This window comes from Podarcis filfolensis, assembly GCF_964270895.1.
Source record: "Podarcis filfolensis genome assembly, chromosome: 2".
In the NCBI taxonomy this organism is placed as follows: Eukaryota; Metazoa; Chordata; class Lepidosauria; order Squamata; family Lacertidae; genus Podarcis; species Podarcis filfolensis.
In genome coordinates this window covers 7,085,648-7,110,009 of record NC_139605.1, presented here as the reverse complement: position 1 = coordinate 7,110,009, position 24,362 = coordinate 7,085,648, and the positions used below count along the sequence as shown (strand labels likewise).

General features: G+C 45.8%; 2 protein-coding genes across 5 annotated transcripts; one reads left to right on the top strand and one right to left on the bottom strand.

Annotated features, from left to right (window-relative positions):
- Nucleotides 1–569: 569 nt before the first annotated feature.
- Nucleotides 570–10,588, top strand: LOC310758171 (vomeronasal type-2 receptor 26-like; the record flags this gene model as incomplete). The annotated part of the gene is made up of 7 exons (XM_083604100.1): nt 570–628; nt 3,248–3,539; nt 4,229–4,528; nt 4,817–5,032; nt 7,282–7,509; nt 8,359–8,485; nt 9,678–10,588. The coding sequence occupies 7 exons, from the start codon at nt 570–572 to the stop codon at nt 10,586–10,588; spliced, it is 2,133 nt and encodes a 710-aa protein (XP_083460226.1).
- Nucleotides 10,589–11,816: 1,228 nt separating this feature from the next.
- Nucleotides 11,817–23,067, bottom strand: LOC310756535 (uncharacterized protein). Of its 4 annotated transcripts, XM_083600769.1 has the most exons (6): nt 22,642–23,067; nt 20,495–20,537; nt 18,370–19,218; nt 17,237–17,375; nt 15,347–15,601; nt 11,817–13,208 (listed from the first exon to the last, which is right to left on the bottom strand). In XM_083600769.1, the coding sequence occupies exons 1-6, from the start codon at nt 22,773–22,775 to the stop codon at nt 12,181–12,183; spliced, it is 2,448 nt and encodes an 815-aa protein (XP_083456895.1). In that variant the 5' UTR covers nt 22,776–23,067; the 3' UTR covers nt 11,817–12,180. The 4 variants fall into 4 exon arrangements, with proteins under 4 accessions (XP_083456895.1, XP_083456896.1, XP_083456897.1 ...); XM_083600770.1 differs by lacking the exon at nt 20,495–20,537 and having other exon boundaries at nt 15,347–15,604; nt 22,642–23,066; XM_083600771.1 differs by lacking the exon at nt 20,495–20,537 and having other exon boundaries at nt 22,642–23,065.
- Nucleotides 23,068–24,362: the final 1,295 nt, after the last annotated feature.

The following is a 24,362-nucleotide window of genomic DNA, read 5'->3' as shown; positions in this document are numbered from 1 at the left end:
AAAAGCTTGGGCTGAGATTTGGGGCCGGGGAATTGGGCTATGCAGGTGCTGAGGTTGATGTCCATCCACTTCAGATGTCAAGTCTTGGTGTGACTCGGTCAATGCTCGGAAAGCCATTGCAAAAAGCGTTTGGCTTCATCTCATTGTTTCCTAATTGCAAGGAGCAATAACAACGGAGGGGGCTTTTCCAAGCAGACAAGGAATGCTGCGGCTGTTGCTTCTGTTGCTGCTACAACACCATTACGCAGAGTGCCGGATGAAGGCGAAATGCCACTTGACTTTGGAGAGAGATAGGATAGGTCCATTCAGTTATTACAGGCCGGGAGATCACATCATCAGTGGGGTCATCTCTCCCACAAGAGGATTCTTCCATCCACACACCTTCAAGGAGTCTCCCTCAGCCAGCCTTTCCCTGTAAGCCATTTTATGGGGATGAGTTTGCTGACGCCCCACAAGCTACCAATTTCACGAGCCCCCCAATGATCAGGCTTTCTCCTTCTCCCCCTAAATCCCTGTTCTGTTATGTAATTGGGGAGAGACTCTGGGAAACCAGCAAGGGACTCGAACCCATGGCTTCAGGTTGCAGGAAGGGAGATTCCGACAAGACATATGGGAAAATGTTCAGACAGTAAGAGCTGTTTGACAGTGGAACAGTCTCCCTTCGGAGGTTGAGGATGATCTCCTTCCTTGGATGTTTCTGAGCAGAGGTTGGAGGGCCACCTGTCAGGGATGCTTTCGCTGAGATTCCTGCATTTCAGGGGGTTGGACTAGATGACCCTGGGGGTCCCTTTGGGGTCCCTTCCAACTCTACAATTCTATGATTCTATGAACTGCCTAACCTGCCATTTGGACACTGTCACAGAAAGGTCCCTTTTCAGGTGTAGAGCAGAGCAGCCTGGAGAAACATAGCTTTGACCTACAGAACAAGCGCCCAATTTTCTCTTTGAGACTTTGAGAAAAAGGCTGCTGCCTAAAGAGGTTCTTGCTTGACTTTGCAAGTGGAGAAGGCCAGGGCACCCTCTCCTTTTCTGTCCCCTCCCCCCAACCCAGATGATCCCTGTCTATTAAATAAGTAAATGTTCCCCCAATTGCAGCTTTTCTGAAGTAAATTAGCACCAGATCCACAATATAAACTCCAGCAACTTATGAGCTGTTTGTAAATTTCCAAAGAAGCAAAGAGTTGTACAGTAGGTCACTATGAGATTACCTTGTAAAGATAAGTAACTCTGCAACATTTAATAGCTGTAATGAAGTCACATGTCTCAGACACAGACATGACTCCAGCTACTTTTGGCTTTTGTTTATTTAACCCAGAAATTCCAGGATGCAGTAGGGGTTTAGGTGAATGTGGTTTCTACAGCTGTGATGAATCCTAGCAGAGGGCCTTCTTGGTGGTGGTGCCCGCCCTGTGGAACGCCCTCCCATCAGATGTCAAGGAAATAAACAACTATTTGACTCTTAGAAGACATCTGAAGACATCAGGAAAGTTTTTCGTGTTTGATGTATTGTGTTTGAATTTGTTGGAAGCCGCCCAGATTTCAAATCAAGTGAAGAAGACCAAAATCTCAGAAGACATCCAGAGCACAAGTCACTGTAAGCTAGAGCAATAATCCGCCAACGAATTTGGGATGTGGAACTGCAATGCCACGTGAGCGAGAAGAAGAAACACCCAGCAATAAAAGATAATGGGAGAGAATTTACCACAGCAAATTGTTTGTCAAAATTACAGATACCTAAATATAGACGGTCATTTACCCTCGCTAGATTCAACGTGCTGCCATCTGCCTTATTGCAGGGCAGATTCGAGTGTAAACCTTACGCGGAACGAGTCTGCCCCTGCGGCTTGATGGAGGTAGAAACTGTCTCTCATGCCTCGTTATGCTGCCGTTTCTACGGGGATATACACTCAGTATTTATTACCCCTGCTATGCAAAAATCTCCAAATGAATCCGAACTTCAGTGTCTAAAAACCCTGGTAGAGGAGAAGGATCCTGAGATCACATTAAGGGTAGCCAAATTCTGTGTGATTGCCATAAAACTTAGGGAACAAGCTGTGTTATCATAATGATTAAGGCCTTAAATGATAATCTTAGGTTATATGTTAGTGACTAAGTTTTAATTTATATATTTTTTTAACTCTTGCTATATCTGTATTGTCCCTCTTATACCTAATTGCAAATTCAAATGTATCCCTATCATGTTTTATGACTTCCTTGATGTTGCATGTGGGCTGGAACTGGTCTGTGACCGAAATAATAAAATTCATTCATTCACAAGTCACTGTGACGCAAATGAAGTAATCCCAATTCTTCCCTGTAATCCACAAGACAGAGGGAGAGGGAGAGAGGTGACGCTGAATGTTGTTGTTGTTGTTGTTGTTTAGTCGTGTCCAACTCTTCGTGACCCCATGGACCAGAGCATGCCAGGCACTCCTGTCTTCCACTGCCTCCCGCAGTTGGGTCAAACTCATGTTCGTAGCTTCGAGAACACTGTCCAACCATCTCATCCTCTGTCGTCCCCTTCTCCTTGTGCCCTCCATCTTTCCCAACACCAGAGTCTTTTCCAGGGAGTCTTCTCTTTATGAGGTGGCCAAAGTCTTGGAGCCTCAGCTTCAGGATCTGTCCTTCCAGTGAGCACTCAGGGCTGATTTCCTTCAGAATGGATAGGTTTGATCTTATTGCAGTCCATGGGACTCTCAAGAGTCTCCTCCAGCACCATAAGTCAAAAGCATCCATTCTTCGGCGATCAGCCTTCTTTATGGTCCAGCTCTCACTTCCATACATCACTACTGGGAAAACCATAGCTTTAACTATAGGGACCTTTGTTGGCAAGGTGATGTCTCTGCTTGACGCTTAACGCTGAATGTTACCTGTCATTTAATGAAAGCTTAAAATGTTTTATCTGCTGTTATACTAATAAGTTTTGTTTTCCAAAGGGGAATGCCTGTGGATTGAACAAGGCTCTCCCACCTCCCACTCAGCGTTAAGTAAGGATCAGTGTTAGCAAAAGCTCTGCAAACTGAATCCAGAATGTATCCATAAAAACTTGGGGGGGGGGAGGCAAAGATGAATCTGATATACTCACTGATTGCAGGATCATAGAATTGTAGAGTTGCAAGGGATCAACCCCCAGCAATGCAGGAATCTTTTGCCCAACATTGGGCTCCATCTCACGACCCTGAGATTAAGTGTCTCATGTTCTACCAGATGAGCTTGGATGATGCTGTTATGTGTATATTTTTTTGCAGGAGAGGGGGGACAAGGTACTGGCAATACCTGTCCTTCTTGCTTGCCATTCAAGAGGTCAACCACAATCCCAGGCTCTTACCCAACATCACTCTGGGCTACAACATCCACCAGAACTTTTTTGATGGAAGGGTGACAATCGAAGCATTGGTAGACTTGCTCTCTACTGGGCAGGCAAATGTTCCGAACTATAACTGTGGAGGGCAGAATAATCTGCCCGCTGTTCTCGAAGGAGCCGATTCTCCAAACTCCATCCAGATTTCAAGAATGCTGAGCATCTATAACATCCCACAGGTAGGAATGGAGAGGGGTGTAGCAGCTAGACTGGTGACTGGGAGCGGCCGCCAAGACCGCATAACACTGGTCTTGAAAGACCTACATTGGCTCCCAGTACATTTCCAAGCACAATTCAAAGTTGGCCCACCTGAAGGAGCGTCTCCACCCCCATCCTTCTGCCTGGACACTGAGGTCCAGTGCCGAGGGCCTCTGGTGGTTCCCTCACTGCGAGAAGCCAAGTTACAGGGAACCAGGCAGAGGGCCTTCTCAGTAGTGGCACCCACCCTGTGGAATGCCCTCCCACCAGATGTCAAAGAGAAAAACAACTACCAGACTTTTAAAAAGACATCTGAAGGCAGCCCTGTTTAGGGAAGCTTTTAATGTTTAATAAACTATTGTATTTTAATATTCTGTTGGAAGCTGCCCAGAGTGGCTGGGGAAACCCAGCCAGATGGGCGGGGTATAAATAATAAATTATTATTATTATTATTATTATTATTATTATTATTATTATTATTATTATTATTATTATCTGACTGAGCCCAATTCCAGAGAACTCAAAAACTGGGCGGGGTGGAAGTTACGTGAGATTGGAGACAGACCTTTGATTTTATAAGGGCCAACACATGCCTTTCTTTTCTCACACGATCATTGCTACTCATATCGGCTTTTCAGAATTTCAAAATAAATCTTCCTTTTCTTGCCAGATCAATTACGCTTTTGTCTCTCATGTGATGAATGACAAGAGACAGTTCCCTTTTCTCTACCCGATGGTCCCCAAAGAAGAAGCCCTGTACCCAGGGATTGTCAAGCTGCTCCATCACTTCAGATGGACGTTCATTGGCCTTCTTACTCAAGACACCGACAATGGAGAGAGGTTCATGAAGAATTTGATGCCTTTGCTCACCCAGAATGGCATTTGTGTTGCCATCTCACAGAGCATTCCACAAGTCAAAACACATTATGTGTTGGATATTCTTCCATTTGAAAAGTGGAGAGAAGTCAATGTATTTTTTTACTATGTAGAAACATCTTATTTTGTAGCAGGAGTGGTACATGCAGAAAAAATATTCCACCGGTTGTTAAAACCCACTGCAGGGAAAGTCTTGATCACAACTATTACGTGGGACATTTCCTTCGAGTTAACATACAGAGGTTTCTCTTTCCAACACATCCATGGTATTTTTTCTTTCTTCCTTGGGACGAATAAATGGGCACAATATGATTACTCTCTTCCCTTTTTCTCCGCTATCAGTAAGTTTTGGAAATATGCCTTTAATTGTTCATATTTAAAGCATGCCTTGTCAGTGAAAGACTGGACAAGATGCAGAGAGAGAGAGAAACTGGAGATGTTGCCTCAAGACGATCTGGAAAGAATCCTCTCTCTAGACAGCTACAGGATTTACAACGCCGTCCAAGCTGTGGCATCTGCCTTAAATGCGGCATATTCCTCTAGGTCAAACAGGAGGGTGATGGCCAGTCTGGAAGTTCAAAAGCTACAGTCATGGCAGGTATTTCCTTTTCCCATCACAGACATCTCTGCCAAACCTGACAATAGAGTGTAACCATTCCAGAATTGACAAAGAACATGTGAAATAGTGTCAGAAGGGGGAATTTTGCAAACCCATTGTGGAAGCATCCTGAACTGGCCCCTCTCCATGCCCCCATACACTGACCTCAGGAATGGCCAGAGTAGGATAAGGTGGTAGGAGGAACCACCAAGGGCAGAAAACTCAGAGCCCGGGGATTGGTGGTGGGACAATGATGGGCGGTTACAGGGAGAAGATGTCACAGGGAGAAGACCGGGAGGAGGAGGTGTCAGAAGCTGAAGGGACAACAAGGCTTAGTGAGCACGGGGAGTCTGTGGCAGAGAAAAGCCCAGAATCAGAGGCAGAAGCGGAGGCTGGAGAAGAGGGAGAGATGAGTCTGTCTGGTGAGGAAGCCAGGGAGTCTCCCCCTCCTGCTGCGACAGGCTCCCCTGACTCCCAGAACCAGAAGAGGTATGAAACGGGAGGAGCAAAGGCAGGCTGCTTGCTGGCACAGTCTCTGATTGCTCGGAAGAAACCCTAGAGAAGAGGCTGTGGGGAGGTTGGGACTTTTAGTCTTGGCAACTGGTTACATGGAGTAAGAACTTACAGTGCATGAGCTGCTGTGCTCATTAGGCATGAAAATCAGAAAAGCCTGTGAAGACCATGTTTCGCTAATATAAAGAGTTAACTCCAGCTTTGAATTGTGTGATTCACTGACCAGCTTGCTCTGTGACACCAGGGTGCTACTTTGACACTTACTGAGCTCCAGTAAGTCCCAGTCTTTGTCCAAAGGACTGTGTTTGTGCTGTTGGACCTGTATTCAGTGTCTGGGCAGCTTCCTGTACTAAGTTGTGCCAGCCCCATTCCTGTATAAAAGGAATGAAAGGGGCATGTCCTTGCTGGATCAGCATCTTCCACTGGCTAACCACATTATGTCACATTATGTGTCTTTGTATAGCCATGCCTTGAGTAGAGATAAGTATTGTCTGCCGTGCCTTTGCTGAGTTGTATATGTACTATTCTTATTTGAGCATTGAAGCTTTTGGGATTGGAGGGGGTGACAGGAAACAGGGAATTATGTTCACATGTGGTGGGGGTGTAAATATGTACAATTTTTCTGGCGAAGGGTGTTTAAGGAGGTAACAGAAATCACTGAGTTAAAGCTGACCAAAAGTCCAGAGGTAGCATCATTATCAATTTACAATGGAGTGGAAGGTTCACAGGCCATGAAGGACTTGCTCACAAATTTATTGACAGCTGCACAAATTATGATAGCTAGGAAGTGGAAGGGGCAAGCGGAATATAAAATGGAAGAATGGTATAAAGAGGTGTGGGACATAGCTATTAATGATAAATTAACATGTGTCATTAAGTAAGATGGGGAATATGCAGGAGAAATTATTTTGAGGAGATACAGAAGGTGTTTGTAGAATTTGCACTGTCAAAACGGAAAGGGGTCGCAAGAGATGTTGAAATTTTGGGAGGTTGGATAGTTATAATGGAATGGTCTTGGTGGGGGGGGCGCACATTTTTATTCTTATTTATTTATGATTATTACTTTGTCAAAATGAAATTATAAAAAATAAAAAATAAAATAAACAGTGGCAGAGGATGACTGGGGGGGGAAACCTTTTGGAAAGAATCAGCATCTGAGTTATTGTGCTTCATTTAGGAGACAAACTGTTTAACACATACAACTGAGTCTTAACCAAGCCCCAAGTCAAAGGAGACCCAAGCATGAAGCGGGCAGAGCTGGATAGTCAGTGTTGTTTCAATAATAATAATAATAATAATAATAATAATAATAATAATAATAATAATTTATTTATACCCCGCCCATCTGGCTGAGTTTCCCCAGCCACTCTGGGCGGCTCCCAATCAAATGTTAAAAACAGTACAGCATTAAATATTAAAAACTTCCCTAAACAGGGCTGCCTTCAGATGTATTTTAAAGATAAGATAGCTGCTTATTTCCTTCACGTCTGAAGGGAGGGTGTTCAACAGGGTGGGCACCACCACCAAGAAGGCCCTCAGAGCTGGACCTCAGTGGCCGGGCAGAACGATGGGGGTAGAGACGCTCCTTCAGGTATACTGGACCGAGGCCTGTTAGGGCTTTAAACACTTTGAATTGTGCTCAGAAACGTACTGGGAGCCAATGCAGATCTCTCAGGACCGGTGTTATGTGGTCCAGTATCCATATCCTAAATGCTGCTGTTTTCTTTCCTTTCTAGCTCCACCCTTTCCTGGGAAACACTGAGTTTTACAATTCTTCCATGGACAGAGTGTATTTGGATGAGAACAGGGAACTGGCAGCCGACCTGGACATTGTAAACTGGGTGGTGTTTCCCAATAAGTCCATCCTCAGGGTCAAGTTTGGGAGTATCAAGAGACGAGGGTCCCCAGACGTACAGTTCACCATTGATCAGGATGCCATTGTGTGGCCCAAATGGCTCAACCAGGTGGGGAAAATAATCTTTCATTCTACTGCATTTCCCAAACACCTGCCGATAACAAAGCTCAGCATTTATTGAAACTCTCATGGTGGATCCCTGTAAAATTGTGTGTTGCACCAACACTTTGAATTGTGCTCAGAAATGTACCGGGAGCCAATGTAGGTCTTTCAGGACTGGTGTTATATAGTCTTGGTGGCCACTCCCAGTAACCAGTCTAGCTGCCAAATGAGTTGGCCAAAACTTCCCCCACCCTCTGCCATATTTAAACGATTAAAAACCCTCATAATCTTGACCGAATTGTGCTTTTAGCCCTTTTTCTGAAATGCTCATGAGAAGCCACATTGAACTGGCCATTTCCCAGCAACTTCCAGAAAGGCTGCAGTAGATTTGTGCGCTTGGATGAGAGATGACCTCCTCATCCAAACACTTCGAGGAAATTTAACCATCCCTGAAACTTTGGAAGTAATCTATAATTTCAAGAAAGCCTCTCTCCCAGCTCTGCTTCAGAGAAAGGCTGGTTGGGGGAAGGAACTTCCCCACCAAATTATTTATTTAAATTTATTTAAATTTTATGTGCCACCCAAGACTCCTATTTTTAAAAAATGTTTTTACTGAATGCTCCCAGGTGTCCACTGCTGTGATACAGTGATGGCAAAATACTAGTGAACCTGCCGGAACTGAAAGTAGATACTCCATGCTATTGAATCTATGTGGGCCTCTGGTACCTAGGTAGTTGCTACAGTTTTTTGGCCTTACACTTAGTCACAAGCTTTGAATGTAAAATGCCCTTCCCCAACCCCATGCCCCATTTCCATAGAAAACACATTTTCCTTGATTCCCCATCTTTGTGCTTAGACGCTGCCTCCCTCCAGGTGCGTGGAAAGTTGTCGCCCCGGATTTCTCAAGCTGGTTCCGGAAGGGAAGCCACTCTGCTGCTATGACTGCATGTCCTGCGCAGAAGGGACCATCTCCACTCAGGAAGGTGGGTGGCACCAGTGTCTTGGGCAAGGGGACAAAGACTCATAGAATCATAGAGTTGGACCCACATGACCATCTAGTCTAGGGTTGCCATATTCCCCATAGCAAAAACTCGAACTATATATATGTATAGCAATACAGTGGGGTACATGATTTAAAAAAGAAAATTCTTAAACAATTTCAACATAAAAATGTATCAATCCAAATATTCAATTACATTATTTTTCCCTCCCCGCCCATCCCTCCCTCTCCCCCCCCCACCCAGAACTCCCCTCAGCTCCCTTCTTCGGTTTCTTTGCACATATTGTTCTCTGCATATTATAAAATTGTACATATCCTTGCCTTGTCTATCATAAAGGTAAAAGGTAAAGGTACCCCTGCCCGTACAGGCCAGTAATGTCCGACTCTAGGGTTGTGTGCCCATCTCACTCAAGAGGCGGGGGCCAGCGCTGTCCGGAGACACTTCCGGGTCACGTGGCCAGCGTAACAAAGCTGCTCTGGCGAGCCAGCACCAGCGCAGCACACGGAAACGCCATTTACCTTCCCGCTATAAAGCGGTACCTATTTATCTACTTGCACTTAAGGGTGCTTTCGAACTGCTAGGTGGGCAGGAGCTGGGACCGAAAGACGGGAGCTCACCCCGCCGCGGGGATTCGAACCGCCGACCATGCGATCGGCAAGTCCTAGGCACTGAGGTTTTACCCACAGCGCCACCCGCATCCCACTTGTCTATCATATATTCAACTAATAAATTTGTGGATGTTTACTCAAAACCTGCCAAGGAGTCCAAGTCATATTGTTGTATTTTAAAGTACAGTGGTACCTCGGGTTACATACGCTTCAGGTTACAGACTCCGCTAACCCAGAAATATTACCTTGGGTTAAGAACTTTGCTTCAGGATGTGAACAGAAATCGTGTGGCGGTGGCACGGAGGCAACAGGATGCCTCATTAGCTAAAGTGGTGCTTCAGGTTAAGAACAGTTTCAGGTTAAGAACGGACCTCCGGAACGAATTAAGTACTTCACCCGAGGTACCACTGTAATTTGTAAAACGTTCCCATTCTTCCTTGAAGTCATGATTTTCCTTGTCACACAGTTTATATGTCAACTTGGCCAAGTCCGCATAGCTCATGAATTTTTCTTGCCACTGTTACAGTGGGGTACATACTCCTGATAATACTCCTGTTTTTCTGCAGATGCAGAGCATTGCACCAGCTGCCCAGAACATCAACAACCAAACAAGGCCAGAGATCAATGTGTCCACAAGATTATCACCTTCCTGGCTTATGAAGAACCTTTGGGGGTCGTCCTAGCTTCCTTTTCCCTCTTCTTATTCTTAACCACAGGCTTTGTGTTAGGAACATTCATTAAGTACAAAAAAACTCCCATAGTCAAAGCTAACAACCGAGACCTCTCCTATATTCTCCTCGTCTCCCTCCTGCTTTCCTTTTTGTCCTCCTTCCTCTTCATCGGACAGCCAAGGAAAGCAACCTGCCTTCTACAACAAATGGCCTTCAGTATCATCTTCTCAGTTGCCGTCTCTTCTTTGTTGGCAAAAACCATCACTGTGGTACTGGCCTTCCTGGCCACAAAGCCAGGGAACAGAGTGAAGAAATGGCTGGGGAAGAGTCTGGCCTACTCTATTGTCATTTCCTGCTCCATTGTCCAAGTTGTCATCTGTACCATCTGGCTTGGAATCTCTCCACCCTTCCCAGAGTCTGACACGAGCTCCCAGACTGGAGAGATCATCCTGCAATGCAATGAAGGGTCTATTGCCATGTTTTATGCTGCCCTGGGTTACATGGGCTTCCTGGCCTCCATCTGCTTCATGGTGGCTTTCCTAGCCAGGAAGCTGCCTGGAGCCTTCAATGAAGCCAAGCTGATCACCTTCAGCATGCTGGTCTTCTGCAGCGTTTGGGTCTCCTTCGTGCCCACCTACCAGAGCACCAAAGGGAAATACATGGTAGCCGTGCAGGTCTTCTCTATCTTGGCCTCCAGTGCTGGGCTTCTGGGCTGCATCTTCATTCCTAAATGCTACATTATTGTACTCAGGCCAGATATGAATACAAAGGCATATTTAAGCACAAAAACTAATTTGGAAACCTGATATTTCTGAAACTGTTTTCCAGAGGTGTCATTTATCATGTTCAAGGCCAAAACTACTTTTTGTTTCAGATTATGTGGGAGGATTCACATTTGGTTAGCCTCTGTGGGAACAGGATGTTGTATGGTGATGGGTCTTAGGACTGATTTAGCAGAAGGATTCTCCTTATCACAGGAGCCAACTGTGGTGAATCTATGTGCCATCTTCAACTCCTTGAATTATTCCATCAACGGTGCTCCCAAAAAATTGTACGTTATCACTTGGGAAGACAGGCGAACTAATGCCAGTGTACTGGAAGAACAAAGATCACCAGTGTCAAAGCAATGATTCTTCAACACCAACTTTATTGGACTGGTCATGTTGTGCGGATGCCTGATTATGTCTTCCAAAGCAGCTACTCTACTCCGAACTTAAAAATGGAAAGCGTAATGCTGGTGGTCAACAAAAAAAGGTTCAAAGACTCTCTTTAGCCAAATCTTTAAAAATGTAGTATAAACACCGACAACTGGGAAACAATGGCCTGCGAGCACTCCAATTGAAGAACAGCCTTTACCAAAGGTGTCGTGGGCTTTGAAGACACTCAAACTCAGGACGAAATGTTCTAAGAGGAAGGCACGCTTTGCAAACCCTCACAGTGATCAACTCCTGCCCAGAAACCTACGTCCCCACTGTGTGAAGGATGTGTGGAGCCTCTACAGTCACTTACGGACTCCTGGTTAAACCATATTCATGGAAGGCAATCTTACTCAGCTACAAGTGATCGCCAAAGAATCACCTTCTCATCCAACTATAAATCCTAGAGACACTTGCCCAACCCAGCCTTTTTTACTGTACGTGCAGAGCCCTCCTTGCACCTTACCCGGACTTGTTCTTTCACTCTAACGGTCATTGTTAGCTTCCTCCTAAACTGGTTCTCACCAGTTCTGTGGTCAGGCCTCACTCTTGCGTAGCGACTCTGGCCTCCGGTAATGTGTTTTACAGAATTTCTACTTCACCAACTGAAGCAGAGTTGATAGACCACTGACGGTCTGCGGGCCCCTTTGAGATCCCCAGTTTAAACTGTGTATATATATATATATATATATATATATATATATATACACACACACACATATGAATGATACATCAATATACATCACTCGAGAAGCTTTTCCAAAACAACTCCAAAAGCTTTATAAAATCTTTTTCCCCCCATTTGCAGCAAATGTAAACAATAAGCAATGATCCACAGTTCTGCATGAAAAACCTGGAAGAAACGTTTATTTCAATGTAGTTTGCATAATGTTGACAAAAAGAAATATCTATCTAGGAAAAACTGCCCCCCAAAATTACTATCCCGTTTACATTTTAACTGACTGATGGAGAAACAATGGAAGTTCCTCAATCCCCCCTCAATTTTGTCCACTGTCACTCGTATGGTTTTCCAGGACTTATAACTTGACCTCCAGACATCTAGACATTTATGCAACTTCTGTATGAATATCTAATAAGATGGTAGCCGGATTTCTTCATGTGTAGAAAGTTTAATTTCTATGGTTTTCCCTATAGGTATACATCGAGGGCTCTTCCTACACTCCAAGCATTAATGCAACAATTTACTTATGCAGTTTTCCCACTGTGTGAATTCTCTGATGTGAAATAAGATTTGTGTTTTTGCTATAGCTCTTCCCACATTCAGAACACTTATATGGTTTCTCCCCCGTGTGGATTCTCTTGTGTGCCGTGAGGCTAGAGCTCTGACTGAAGCTTTTTGCGCACACAAAGCATTTATAGGGCTTCTCCCCTGTGTGGATTCGCATGTGCTTAATAAGCGTCGAGTGATTGCAGAAGCTCTTGCTACAATCTGAGCATTTGAAAGGTTTCTCCCCGGTATGAATTCTCTGATGGGAGGTAAGGTTTGAATTCCAAGTGAAGCTCTTCCCACACTCTAGACATTTGTATGGTTTCTCCCCTGTGTGGATTCTCTGATGCAGAGTAAGGTTGGTGTTCTTGCTAAAGTTCTTCCCACACTCCAAGCATTTATAGGGCTTCTCCCCTGTGTGGATTCTTTGGTGCGAGGTTAGGTGCCCACCCTGGCTAAAGCTCTTCCCACACACAAAGCATTTGTACGGTTTCTCTCCTCTGTGAATTCTCTTATGCTTAATAAGATCTGACTGACTAGAAAACCTTTTGCTACAGTCTGGGCAGCCATAGGGCTTCTCCCCTGTGTGGATTCTTTGATGTGAAGTAAGGTTGGTACTCCGTGTGAAACACTTTCCACACACAAAGCACTTGTATGGTTTCTGCTCTTCACAGAGCATTTGAAATTCCGGAAGATTTCCGCCCTCAGTGAAGCTCTTCCCAAACACTAAGGTCTGTTCTGGTTTCTCTTCTGTGTGTATTCTCCAACAAATATCAAGGCCCTTGACCCTCCTGTTTTCGGCCTGTTCTTGTTGATCTGGGATGTCATAAAAGTTCCCATCCTGATAAGGAATGGATTGGTGTTTCTTTTTCCCTGTGTGGTTGCCTTCCTCCATCTGTGGTCCATCTCGATTCCAAAGGATCTCCTTCAACTGTTCATGCCCATCTCTTCCGGACAATATCCCAGGCAATTCCCGTTCTTCCTCGTTCTCCCCCACATCATCTGCAAGAATAAAGAGAGAAACCCAGTAAGATATCAAGGGGCGAAGAGGGAACAAAGCTCAGTATTAGCTTGGGAAAGGCTTCCATGAGGCACTACCACAACTCCCATCACCTGTGCAAAAGTCTGTGCGAGTCTTTTTGTCTGTGAACAAATGTTACTGTATGCAACCTTGGGGGTGGCTTGGACAGTGGGAAGGAAGGGTCCCCATTTCCCCCCATAGTAATAAATTGGTGGTGGACAGGGCATTTTGGGTAGTGGTGCCCTACACGGGAGGGCCTTCTCGGTGGTGGCACCCGCCCTGTGGAACGCCCTCCCACCAGATGTCAAAGAAAAGAACAACTACCAGACTTTTAGAAGACATCTGAAGGCAGCCCTCTTTAGGGAAGCTTTTAACATTTAACATTCTACTGTATTTTAATACTCTGTTGGAAGCCGCCCAGAGTGGCTGGGGAAGCCCATCCAGATGGGCGAGGTATAAATAATAAATTCTATTCTATTTTGGTTTTTCAAATTAAAGTTTTACTATCACATATCCAACATAGAACATAAAAACAGTATTCCATAGAATCTCCTGGATTTCCCTCCTCCCCTTTGTGGGTCCTATTGTTAGTCATTTCCTCCTGCATCTTTTATACTAATCCAAATCTTTTACATCTGCAGTATATCCAAAATGCACCATTAAACTACAAGCATTATTGCAATCCTACTAACAGTTTCAACTGTTTAGTCGTACCTTGGCTCCCAAACACCTTGGGAGTTGAACGATCAAAAACTGGAAGTGAGTGTTCCGGTTTTCAAACGTTCTTTTGGAAGCCGAACATCCGATGGGGCTTCTGTGGCTTCCGATCGGTTACAGGAGTTTCCTGCAGCCAATCGGAAGCCATGCTTTTGAAATCGAACTTTTCGGAAGTCAAATGGACTTCCAGAACGGGTTCTGATCGACTTTCAAGGTACGACTTTACAGTGGTACCTCAAGTTACAGACGCTTCAGGTTCAGACGCTTCAGGTTACAGACTCCGCTAGCCCAGAAATAGTACCTCAGGTTAAGAACTTTGCTTCAGGATGAGAACAGAAATTGCGCGGCGGCAGTGGGAGGTGGTAACTCAGGTTAAGAACAGTTTCAGGTTAAGAATGGACCTCCAGAACGAATTAAGTTCTTAACCTGAGTTACCACTGTACAGTGGGTTTTAAGATAAATTATAAATTTGCCCCATTCTTTATTTTAATTGTGTTCTTCCTGATTTCTGATTCTTCCGGTCATTTTTGCCATTTCAGCATAAATCCATCAACTCAAATCAGCCATTCTTCTCTGGTTGGGACTTTATCTTATTTCCATCACCCCCACACCCCTTTCTCAATAAATCATAAAGTTATGGTGGTTGCTTCCCCTCCCCCGCATTGTTTTTAATGTTTTGTTTGATTTTTATCATCTCCAGTTACCTGTTTATCACTGTGTGTGGTGTTGTTGCTTTTTAATCCATTTGATCATTTCATAGTGGCATTATTTATTTGTACGTTTCCAAGCACAATTCAAAGTGTTGGTGCTGACCTTTAAAGCCCTAAATGGCCTTGGCCCAGTATACCTGAAGGAGCGTCTCCACCCCCATCGTTCTGCCCGGATGCTGAGGTCCAGCGCCGAGGGCCTTCTGGCACCCACCCTGTGGAACGCCCTCCCACCAGATTTCAAAGAGAACAACTACTACCAGACTTTTAGAAGACATCTGAAGGCAGCCCTGTTTAATGCTTGGTGCATTATTGTATTTTGATATTTTGTTGGAAGCCGCCCAGAGTGGCTGGGGAAGCCCAGCCAGATGGGTGGGGTATAAATAATAAATTATTATTATTATTATTATTATTATTATTATTATTATTATTATTATTATTATAGCAAATCATGGAGAATAAATCTATCGATTGCTACTGGCCCTGATGGCTGCAATCTACCTCCACTGTCGGAATCAGTGTCCTCCCTGAATGCCAATTGCTTGCAATCGCAAGTGGGAAGACTGTTGATGCTGCACTCAGGTCCTGGCTTGGGGTCTTCCCACTGCGGCCTCCAGTGGGCCACTCTAGGAAGAGGGAATCAGTGAAGTTTTGTCTGCTTTTGCCACAAGCACTTCAAGGGTTCTGTATCTTACCAGCATCAAACTCTATTTGGATCGTGGGTTCACTGGGGACCTGGGAACCTTCCCCACAGGAAATGGACAGTTCTGCTTCCTGTGCTGGGCAGATTTCCTGACAGCACCTCGTTCTTTCCTGGCTTGCTGAGGAACTACTGAGCTCGTGACACGGGGAAAGACTCTCTTTCCATGCTGAAGTCCCACATGGCGCCACCGTGCCAGAATCTTCGGGCAAATATTTCTTCTCCTCATCTGCAGTCATCCATCCTTTTCCTGCTGAAGACAAAAAGTAGAAATCCCAAACAATTTCATACCTGTATTAGAGGAAATGGGGGTACAAAAGACAACCAAACTTCTTGGTTCAGAGAAAAGATAAACATGATCAAGTGCATAATTAAGCATGGTGTGGAGAAGGTGGACAGCGGAAAGCTTTCCCCCCCGCCCCATAACTCAAGAACTCAGGAATGTCGAATGAAGCTGGATTTTGGAAGATTCAGAAGAGTGGTGAAGATGGTTAAACTCTTCTCCCTCACTTCCTCTTTCAGCTCTATGTGCTTTTAAAGCTTCAGAGTTGTTCTGTCAGGTCGGACTTCGAACCATAATATTCGATAAATAAATAAATTGGCCGCTTTCTCCCCCAGGCAACTGATTTTCTGTGCATGCGTTTTCTCTTGGAGGAGAAAAGTGACCATGGCGCTCACTCAAAAATCCCAGTGTGCCCACACACCTAACAGAGAAGGAGCGAGTGTAAATGATATTCTCTTTGCTTCTCTTTTCAAAATAATTTTTATTAGTTTTTTCCAGATTTACAAGTAGTTCTCAGCTACCTCCTTTGGTAATCCTCACAGAACTCTAGCCCAATGGTTGCCATTAATTTGATTTTGAACTGATTTTGAAATGAATTGATTTTAGAATGCTGTGTTACTTTTATCGTTGTTAGCCGCTCTGAGCCCGGCTTCGGCTTGGGAACGCGGGATATATATTTTTAAAAAATTATTATTATTATTATTACAGTATATTGTCAAATGAAGAGTTCTTCTTATTCTTATACACTCCGTAGAGCATACAACAACCATTTCTTTAAACAAATAACACAAAAGAAGCCACAGGTATGTAAAAGCTTAGAAGGCTACACATAGGGCTGCAAGGTGACCGCTTAATCCAGATTCAACCATCATAACTGAACTCAAAAACAGAATTCTAAAACCCTACCATGTCAAGGGAATCTGATCAGAACATTAACATTTACGTCATGTTTCTTCCTAATGTCTCAACAGATGAAACTGATTTGTAAAAATGTTACATGGAAAAAATACGAGAGACATTACACATACTTCTGTAAATCAAAAAAATCTTTAATAAAAAAATTAATTAAAAAAAACCATTTACGTCATGTTTAACCAAATATGTTCATAAGCAAGAGGAAGTTCTTGACGTGTTCCTCCTTACCTAAAATCAAACCAAACTGTTACAAAATCATTCTCCTTACTTTGGCCCCGGTAACTCTTAATTTGCCTGACAATTTCTCCAAAAAGAGCAACACCCCAAACTTCCGTATTCTGTTTCCCGTCTGTCAGAAGCTTAGATAAACAGCATGCATGTCATAATCTTGAGGATTGAATGGAGCGAGAACATGTCCTTACAGAAGCACAAGCTGGTTTCAGGGCATTCCGGTCAACTTTAGACCAAGGCCTAGTACTCCAACATCTGGCAGAAAAATATCCCTCAAGAAAAGGAGGATCTCTCTGCGCAGCTTTCATAGCCCACTGCTTTTGACTGGCTGAGAGGAAAGCACGTCTCTCTCTTCCCCTTCTGACTTGGACTGCTCCTCTCGACTGTGGGAAGCTATGTCCACGACACTGTCTGATCTTGAGCCCAGCACAATGGCAGGCCATCCACCATGCTTACCCGATGGGCACAGATCCCCATCGTAGTGGCTGCCATCTTCCTGCTTGGTTTCCACGTTGGCCGGCCTCTGCACAGCATCAGGAGGAGTTTGGTCAACCTCAGACGAACCCTCTTCCTCCTCGTCCTCCTCAAATAATACCTGCAACAGCAGAGAGGGACCTGTTCACCTTTTTCAGCCAAAGGACCAAGGCAGCCAGATAGGCCTTTCACAGTATGAATTTTCTCTTTTTTAAACCAAGTAGCACAGGTGGTTGAAACTGCGCAAGTTAAATGCTAGCAAACTAGTGTTTATTCCGGGAGTGAGGAACCTTCCAGACATTGCTGAACAACAAGTCCCATCAGCACCAGTAAGCATGGTCAATGGTGATGAGAGTCATAGATTAACAACATCTGGAAAGCCAGAGGTTATATAATAATATAATAATTTATTATTTGTACCCCGCCCATGTGGCTGGGCCTCCCCAGCCACTCTGGGCAGCTTCCAACAAAGATTAAAAATACATTAAAATGTCGCACATAAAAAACTTCCCTAAACAGGGCTGCCTTCAGATGTCTTCTAAAAGTCTCGTAGTTGTTTATCTCTTTGACATCTGATGGGAGGGCGTTCCACAGGGCGGGTGCCACTACCGAGAAGGCCCTCTACCTGGTTTCCTGTAGTTTTGTTTCTCGCAATGAGGGAACCACCAGAAGGCCCTGGGCGCTGGACCTCAGTGTCCGGGCTGAACGATGCGGGTGGAGATGCTCCTTCAGGTATACTAGGCTGAGACCATTTAGGGCTTTAAAGGTCAACACCAACACTTTGAATTGTGCTCGGAAACGTACTGGGAGCCAATGCAGGTCTTTCAAGACCGGTATTATGTGGTCTTGGCGTCCGCCCCCAGTCACCAGTCTAGCTGCCGCATTCTAGATTAGTTGTAGTTTCCGGGTCACCTTCAAAGGTAGCCCCATGTAGAGCGCATTGCAGTAGTCCAAGATAACTAGAGCATGTACCACACTGGTGAGACAGGTAGGGTCTCAGTCTGCGTACCAGATGGAGCTGGTAGACAGCTGCCCTGGATACAGAATTGACCTGCACCTCCATGGACACCTGGTTTGGTGTAACCTGCCAACCACAGTTTTATAGCAGCTCTCACCTGGTTATCCAGTCTCTTGGCCTCTCGCTGCCTCAACAAGAACTCCTCGGCCAGGGCCACCGCCTGGGAGCAGGTTTCCGGGCTGTGCTCCCTCACCCAGCTCTGGATTTCCGGCGGGAGGACGGTCAGGAACTGCTCCAGGATCAGCAGCTCCAGGATCTGCTCCTTGGAGTGCCTCTCCACCTTCAGCCACTGGCGGCAGAGCTCTTGGAGCTGCCCGCAAACCCCTCGCGGCCCCTCGGCCTCCTGGTAGCGGAAGCAGCGGAAGTGCTGGCGGCACCTCTCCCTCGTGAGGGCATCCCATCGCAGGATGATGGCCTTCACTTTCCCATAATTCTCCTTGTCTCCGGCCTCCAGGCTGCTGAAGGCCAGCTCGGCTTCCCCGCTGAGGGCCGGCAGCAGACGGACCGTCCACTCGGCCTTGGGCCACCGGCAGGCTTCGGCCACTCGCTCGAAGGAGGCCAGGAAGGCCTTGGCGTCGTCCCAGGGGGTGGGCTCCTCCGGCAACTGGGGGACCCCCCATTCCGAGTGAGGGAACTCTACCGTCTTCAAAAACTCCTGCCACTGGGCTTCCCAGGACTGGGCCAAACCATCTTCCGGCTCCTCCTTCACCTGGCGCAGAGCCGTTCTCTGGTGCGCTCCCCCACAATGCACTGCTTCAGGGGATTCGCTTTCTCCCTCAAAGCCCATCCTGGGTTTGCGGCTTACATTGTTGCAAATGGATTTCACGGGGCTTTCCTTTTGCGTACTGCCGTCGGGAACATCCCTTTCCATTTTCAACCCGGGGCAAACTCCCGGAAAACTCCAGAATAAACTACCATGATCGAGGTGGGTGCGCTGAGCTCCTGTCTGGGGGAGAAAAAAAAAATATGCAGGTGAGATAAACCTTTCCAAACTCTCTCCCTGGTGGAATCTCTTTCCCCAGGCAAAGGGCCTTCTCGGTAGTGGCACCTGCCCTGTGGAACACCCTCCCACCAGATGTCAAGGAAATAAACAACTACCTGACTTTTAGAAGACATCTGCAGGCATCCCTGTTTAGGGAAGCTTTTAATGTTTGATGTTTTATTGTGCTTTTAATTCTATTGGGAGCCGCCCAGAGTGGCATTGGCCTGGGCGGAACTAACTGCCACGTAGCTCCTTCCCTCTCCTCTTATTCTATGAGGTTATTATGGAACCAGAATGTTTTAGGATCTTAATTTGCTCTCTTCCCCCCCTTCCTTCCACATTGCCAGGGATCAAACCTGTGACATTCTGTATACAAAGAAGATGCATTTCCACTCATCCACCTTAAGATTTGGGCCTCACACAAATTCACAGGGTCTCCCAGAAAGAGGAGCCGATTGCTAAACCGCTTTGGGAATTGTCAGTCAAGGGGAACAGGGGACCTCCTATTTTAAACTTCTTCAACAAAGGTTCCCATTATTCTTTTGGAGAAGCCACAACCATGGAAAGTTGTATTAAAGGCGCTTTGAGTGTAAGGTACACAGACATTTGCACACACTTCAGACCTTAAAAGTTTAAGAGAGCCTAGCCTTCTCCTGTTGACAGCCACCTCATGCTTCTCTCTCTTAGGCTACATTTGCACGACATATACAGTGGTACCTCAGGTTACATACGCTTCAGGTTACAGACTCTGGTGACCCAGAAATAGTACCTCAGGTTAAGAACTTTGCTTCAGGATGAGAACAGAAACCGTGCTCCGGCGGTGTGGCAGCAGCAGGAGGCCCCATTAGCTAAAGTGGTGCTTCAGGTTAAGAACCTCCGAAACGAATTAAGTACTTAACCCGAGGTAACACTGTATTTTGCTTTCCTGACATTTCCCTGTTAATTTCTACATTACAGTTGAACATTCACACAACATTAGAGCCACATCTGGGAATACAGTACAAGCTTTACACTAATTTCTCAGTTACAGTGGAACCTCGGTTTTCGAACGTAATCCGTTCCGGAAGACCATTCGACTTCCGAAACGTTAGAAAATCCAAGGGCTGTCGCCAATTTCAATTGCGGGGGGGGACGCACCTCAGAAGCCATTCGAGTTCCGAAAAACGTTTTAAAACCGAAACACTTACAGGTTTTTGGCATTTGGGAGCTGAAACGTTTTGCAATGGAGCCGTTTGAGAACCGAGGTTTGACTGTATTTGCTTCTGGGCGGGGGGTGGGGGAATCTGTTTGCAAATGATACAGAAATGAGCACTAAACTTACATACCCTTCAACATATCTCCGATGAAAATAGGGACGTCCTCTTCCATAATAAGAATAAGAATAAGAATAATGTCATTTTTTATACCCCGCCCATCTGCTGGTCACTCTGGGCAGTTTCCAACATACCGTATTTTTCGCTCTATAGGACGCACTTTTTCCCCTCCAAAAATGAAGGGGAAATGTGTGTGCGTCCTATGGGGCGAATACAGGCTTTCGCTGAAGCCTGGAGAGCGAGAGGGGTCAGTGCGCACTGACCCCTCTCGCTCTCCAGGCTTCGTGCAGATATCCGCAAGCCTGGGGAGCCCGGCGGATAGCAGCCTGCATCCCGAAGCCTGGGGCACATGTTCCCGCCGGGCTCCCAAGGCTTGCGGATAGCAGCCTGTTCTGGGGGCTGGGGTCGGGCGAAGCTCGGGCTTCCCCCGCCCCAGCACCGCACCTGGGGGGGAAATAATTTTTTTCCCCTTTATTTCCCCCCAAAAAAACTAGGTGCGCCCTATGGGCCGGTGCGCCCTATAGGGTGAAAAATACGGTATATAAAAACATAGTAAAACATTAAACATTTTTAAAAACCTCCACATGAACCCAAACCAATGGCTTTGAGTTACAAGAAAGGAGATTCTGGCTGTTAACAGAGAAATCTGAGTGCTCCCTTGGACAAAAAAACAAGGACACCAGCCAGGAATACCAGAGCAAAACAGCAGCCAGTAGGCTTGGTCTTGACTGAAGACTGTCGCGACAGGACTCCCACCTGCCACAAGGTAGAACAAGATGGAAGCCCCGAACAAAAGAGCCCCCAAACTTTTATTAGCTGCTAATCCCCATGTTACACTCCCCCAAACTACATCACTAATACATCATGGTTACATCATGAAAGGGGAGGTCTGGTGGCAGTAATCTGAGCATCCTGAACCCTGCCCTATGGTTCTCCTTGCCCTCCACCAAACACCCATCAAGTGTAACAAAAGAGATATTTACATTTCCCTCTTTCCCAGCCAAGTTAATGACACCATTTTGTCTTCATCTGGGTTTGTTATTTCTGGAATGGCTACCTGTCTGGCACTCAGGTATCAGGATGCCAGGAATTACCACTCAGGCAGAGGGGCTGCTGAGTAGCTGAGCTCACAAGTCTATATGAATTTCTGTAGTCTTCCCAGTGAGCCAGTACATAGATACATTTATCAGTGAATTCTTACGTTGGGTATCGTGCAGCAACGGCCCTTTGAATAGACAGGAAGAAACTGTGTTGAAGTGTTTTGTGGAGACAAATCGCAAAAGTCACAAAAGTGATTGTGTTGATTTTGGTAGTGGGCTGCATGCGCATGATATCTGCTGGAGGGGCAAACCCCCCCCAACCTATACATAAATTCCTGCAACATGGCTAAATATCAGGAATAACTTTCTGACAGGAAGAGCTGTTCGACTGTGGAATGGTCTCCCTTGGGAGTTTGCGGCCTCTTCTTCCTCAGAGGTTTTAAAGCAGAGGTTGGATGGCCATCTGTCATGGGTGCTTGAGTTGAGATTCCTGCATTGCAGGGGGTTGGACTAGATGACCACTAGAGTCCCTCCCAACCCTATGATTCTGTGATCTGTATACCTGGTAAGCATCCTAGACATGGAAGTGCTCTCTCTTACACACACACAGAGGAGTACCAACTTTGTCCCGCCACCTTGGGTGCCTGGGGCTGTGGGTGTCATGCAGCATGCATGGCCCTGGCACCGAAATTTGTGGGTGCATGCCCCCTTCATAGGGAATTTTGTGGGAGGGTCCCACGGAGCTGGCACCTGTTCACACACACACTCCTTTAAGAGGAAGTGCTCTCTGGAAGCCAGTTTTGGAAAATTGCATTAAATTGCATTCATTTGGCAATGACGTGCAATCATTTAGGGAAGCTTTTAATGTTTAATAGATTATTGTATTTTAATATTCTGTTGGAAGCTGCCCAGAGTGGCTGGGGAAACCCAGCCAGATGGGCGGGCTATAAATAACAAATTATTATTATTACAGTATTATAATTTAGAAAATAAATAAAAACAATTGGCCAAAAAAAGGAAGGAAGCGCTCTCACCTTCTGATCCGGCTTGGTGTTTGAAGGGAGGCGCGTCCCCAATCTTCCCCGTTCCTGCGTCCGTTCAGACGTGCATCTCCCCCGTGTCGCCACGTGCGCCCCAAGAGCACCCGCCGGCCCCAAGAAAACTGCATGCATTCAAAGGAATCGCGGAAGGAGCTCAGCTCTCCATGCGAAAATTTAGATCTGCTGGCTCTCTCCCTCTCCCAGCTTCTCTAGCAGGGATCTTGCTGGCCCAGATCCAATTCCACAAGGGGAGGTTTGGATCCACACATAAACATAAACACACACTTTTTTCTCTATCTCTCTCTCTGATCCCCGATTCTAGGTGGGTATATTATTTTCATTTATTTAGTGCAAAGGGCTCCCTCCTGCCTTCTTAGCATTGACTGGGGGGGCGGGGGGAGAAAGCTCCTCCTCTTTCTGCACAGAGGAGAGGGGAGTCAGGCTCACGCCCGGCTGGACTTGTCTGGGCAAAGGGGAATTCTGGGAGTTGTAGTCTTTCCCTGTTGGAGCGGCAATTCCCGGAGAGCTTTTCCGATCTCTCAAAGAGGAGGTGGGGGTCACTTAAGGGCGCTGCTGCGTTGATTTTCTCATTTGATCCCCCGGCTGTTTGCATCCCTGCACCGCTTCCCATTCAAACGAATCCCAAGATAGCTTGAAAAGCACCAGCGGTATTAAGCTCATTAGGATTTTAGCGGGTTGTAAACCACCTTAGTGGTTTTTCTTTTTTTCGTTTTTAATGAATGAGGGACAGTATAGAAACAGCGTTGTTAGATGGAGGCGGTGATGGGAAATCCTAGCGCGATCCTTATCGCCACTCAGGGTTGAATCCGGTGCTCAGAATGAACGCAATGCGCATTCGTCTGTTCCACAGTGATGGACTCTCCTTCCTTGGAGGTTTTTAGGCAGAGATTGGACGGCCACCTGTCTTGGATGCTTTACTTCCTGCATTGCAGGGGGCTGGACTAGATGACCCTCAGGGGTCCCTCATGGGGGCACAAGAACCAACTCCCCTTCCAAGTGGCTGAACAATCAACCCTTCTTCACAGAGAACTGGGAATTGTAGCTCTGGGAGGAGAGTAGCAGCATCTCCCAACCTTTTTTTGGCCATGCCCCACCTAAGAATCTTTAAAATCCTGGTGTTCCCCCCCCCCCCGTGACATATAACTCTTATTAGTAAAAATAAATAAAATTCCTTACAGTAGCACCTTAGGGACCAACTAAGTTTGTTATTGGTATGAGCTTTGGTGTGCATGCACACTTCTTCAGATACTTATTATTCAAAAAGTGAACTCCGGTTCACGTGAAGGAAGCCTAAAAGGCCATTAACTTGGTCTAACTTGGTCTTGAATTGTCCCCCTTAAAAATCAAATTGCCCCCCTGTGAGGGGGGTGTGCCCCACGTACCACATCCTAGAAAGGTCTCAGCACCCTTAACAAACTACATCTCCCAGAATACTTTAGGCAAAGCCATGAATGTTCAGGCTCCTGCGAGACATGGTGGACTCTCCTTCCATGGGGGATTTGAAGTAGAGGTTGAAAGGCCATCTGTCATGTTTGATGATGATGGTGATGATGATTTATGCCCCCGCCCTCCCCAGCCAAGACCAGGCTCAGGGAGGCTAACACCAGGTACAAAAACAATTGATTAAAATACAACATTAAAATGCAGCCTCATTTCAGTAGAAACTCAAATCAGAAACTTTTTGGGGAATAAAA

What these genes read in the sequence shown, in the direction of transcription:
- LOC310756535 (XM_083600769.1), bottom strand. Translation starts at nt 22,775, where the DNA reads ATGCAGTTTTCTTGGGGCCGGCGGGTGCTCTTGGGGCGCACGTGGCGA. An exon ending in CCAAGAGACTGGATAACCAG is followed by an intron (nt 17,376 to 18,369) that starts GTGAGAGCTGCT and finishes CTGCTGTTGCAG; the next exon opens with GTATTATTTGAGGAGGACGA. An exon ending in TGGGGATCTGTGCCCATCGG is followed by an intron (nt 15,602 to 17,236) that starts GTAAGCATGGTG and finishes TGTCTTCAGCAG; the next exon opens with GAAAAGGATGGATGACTGCA.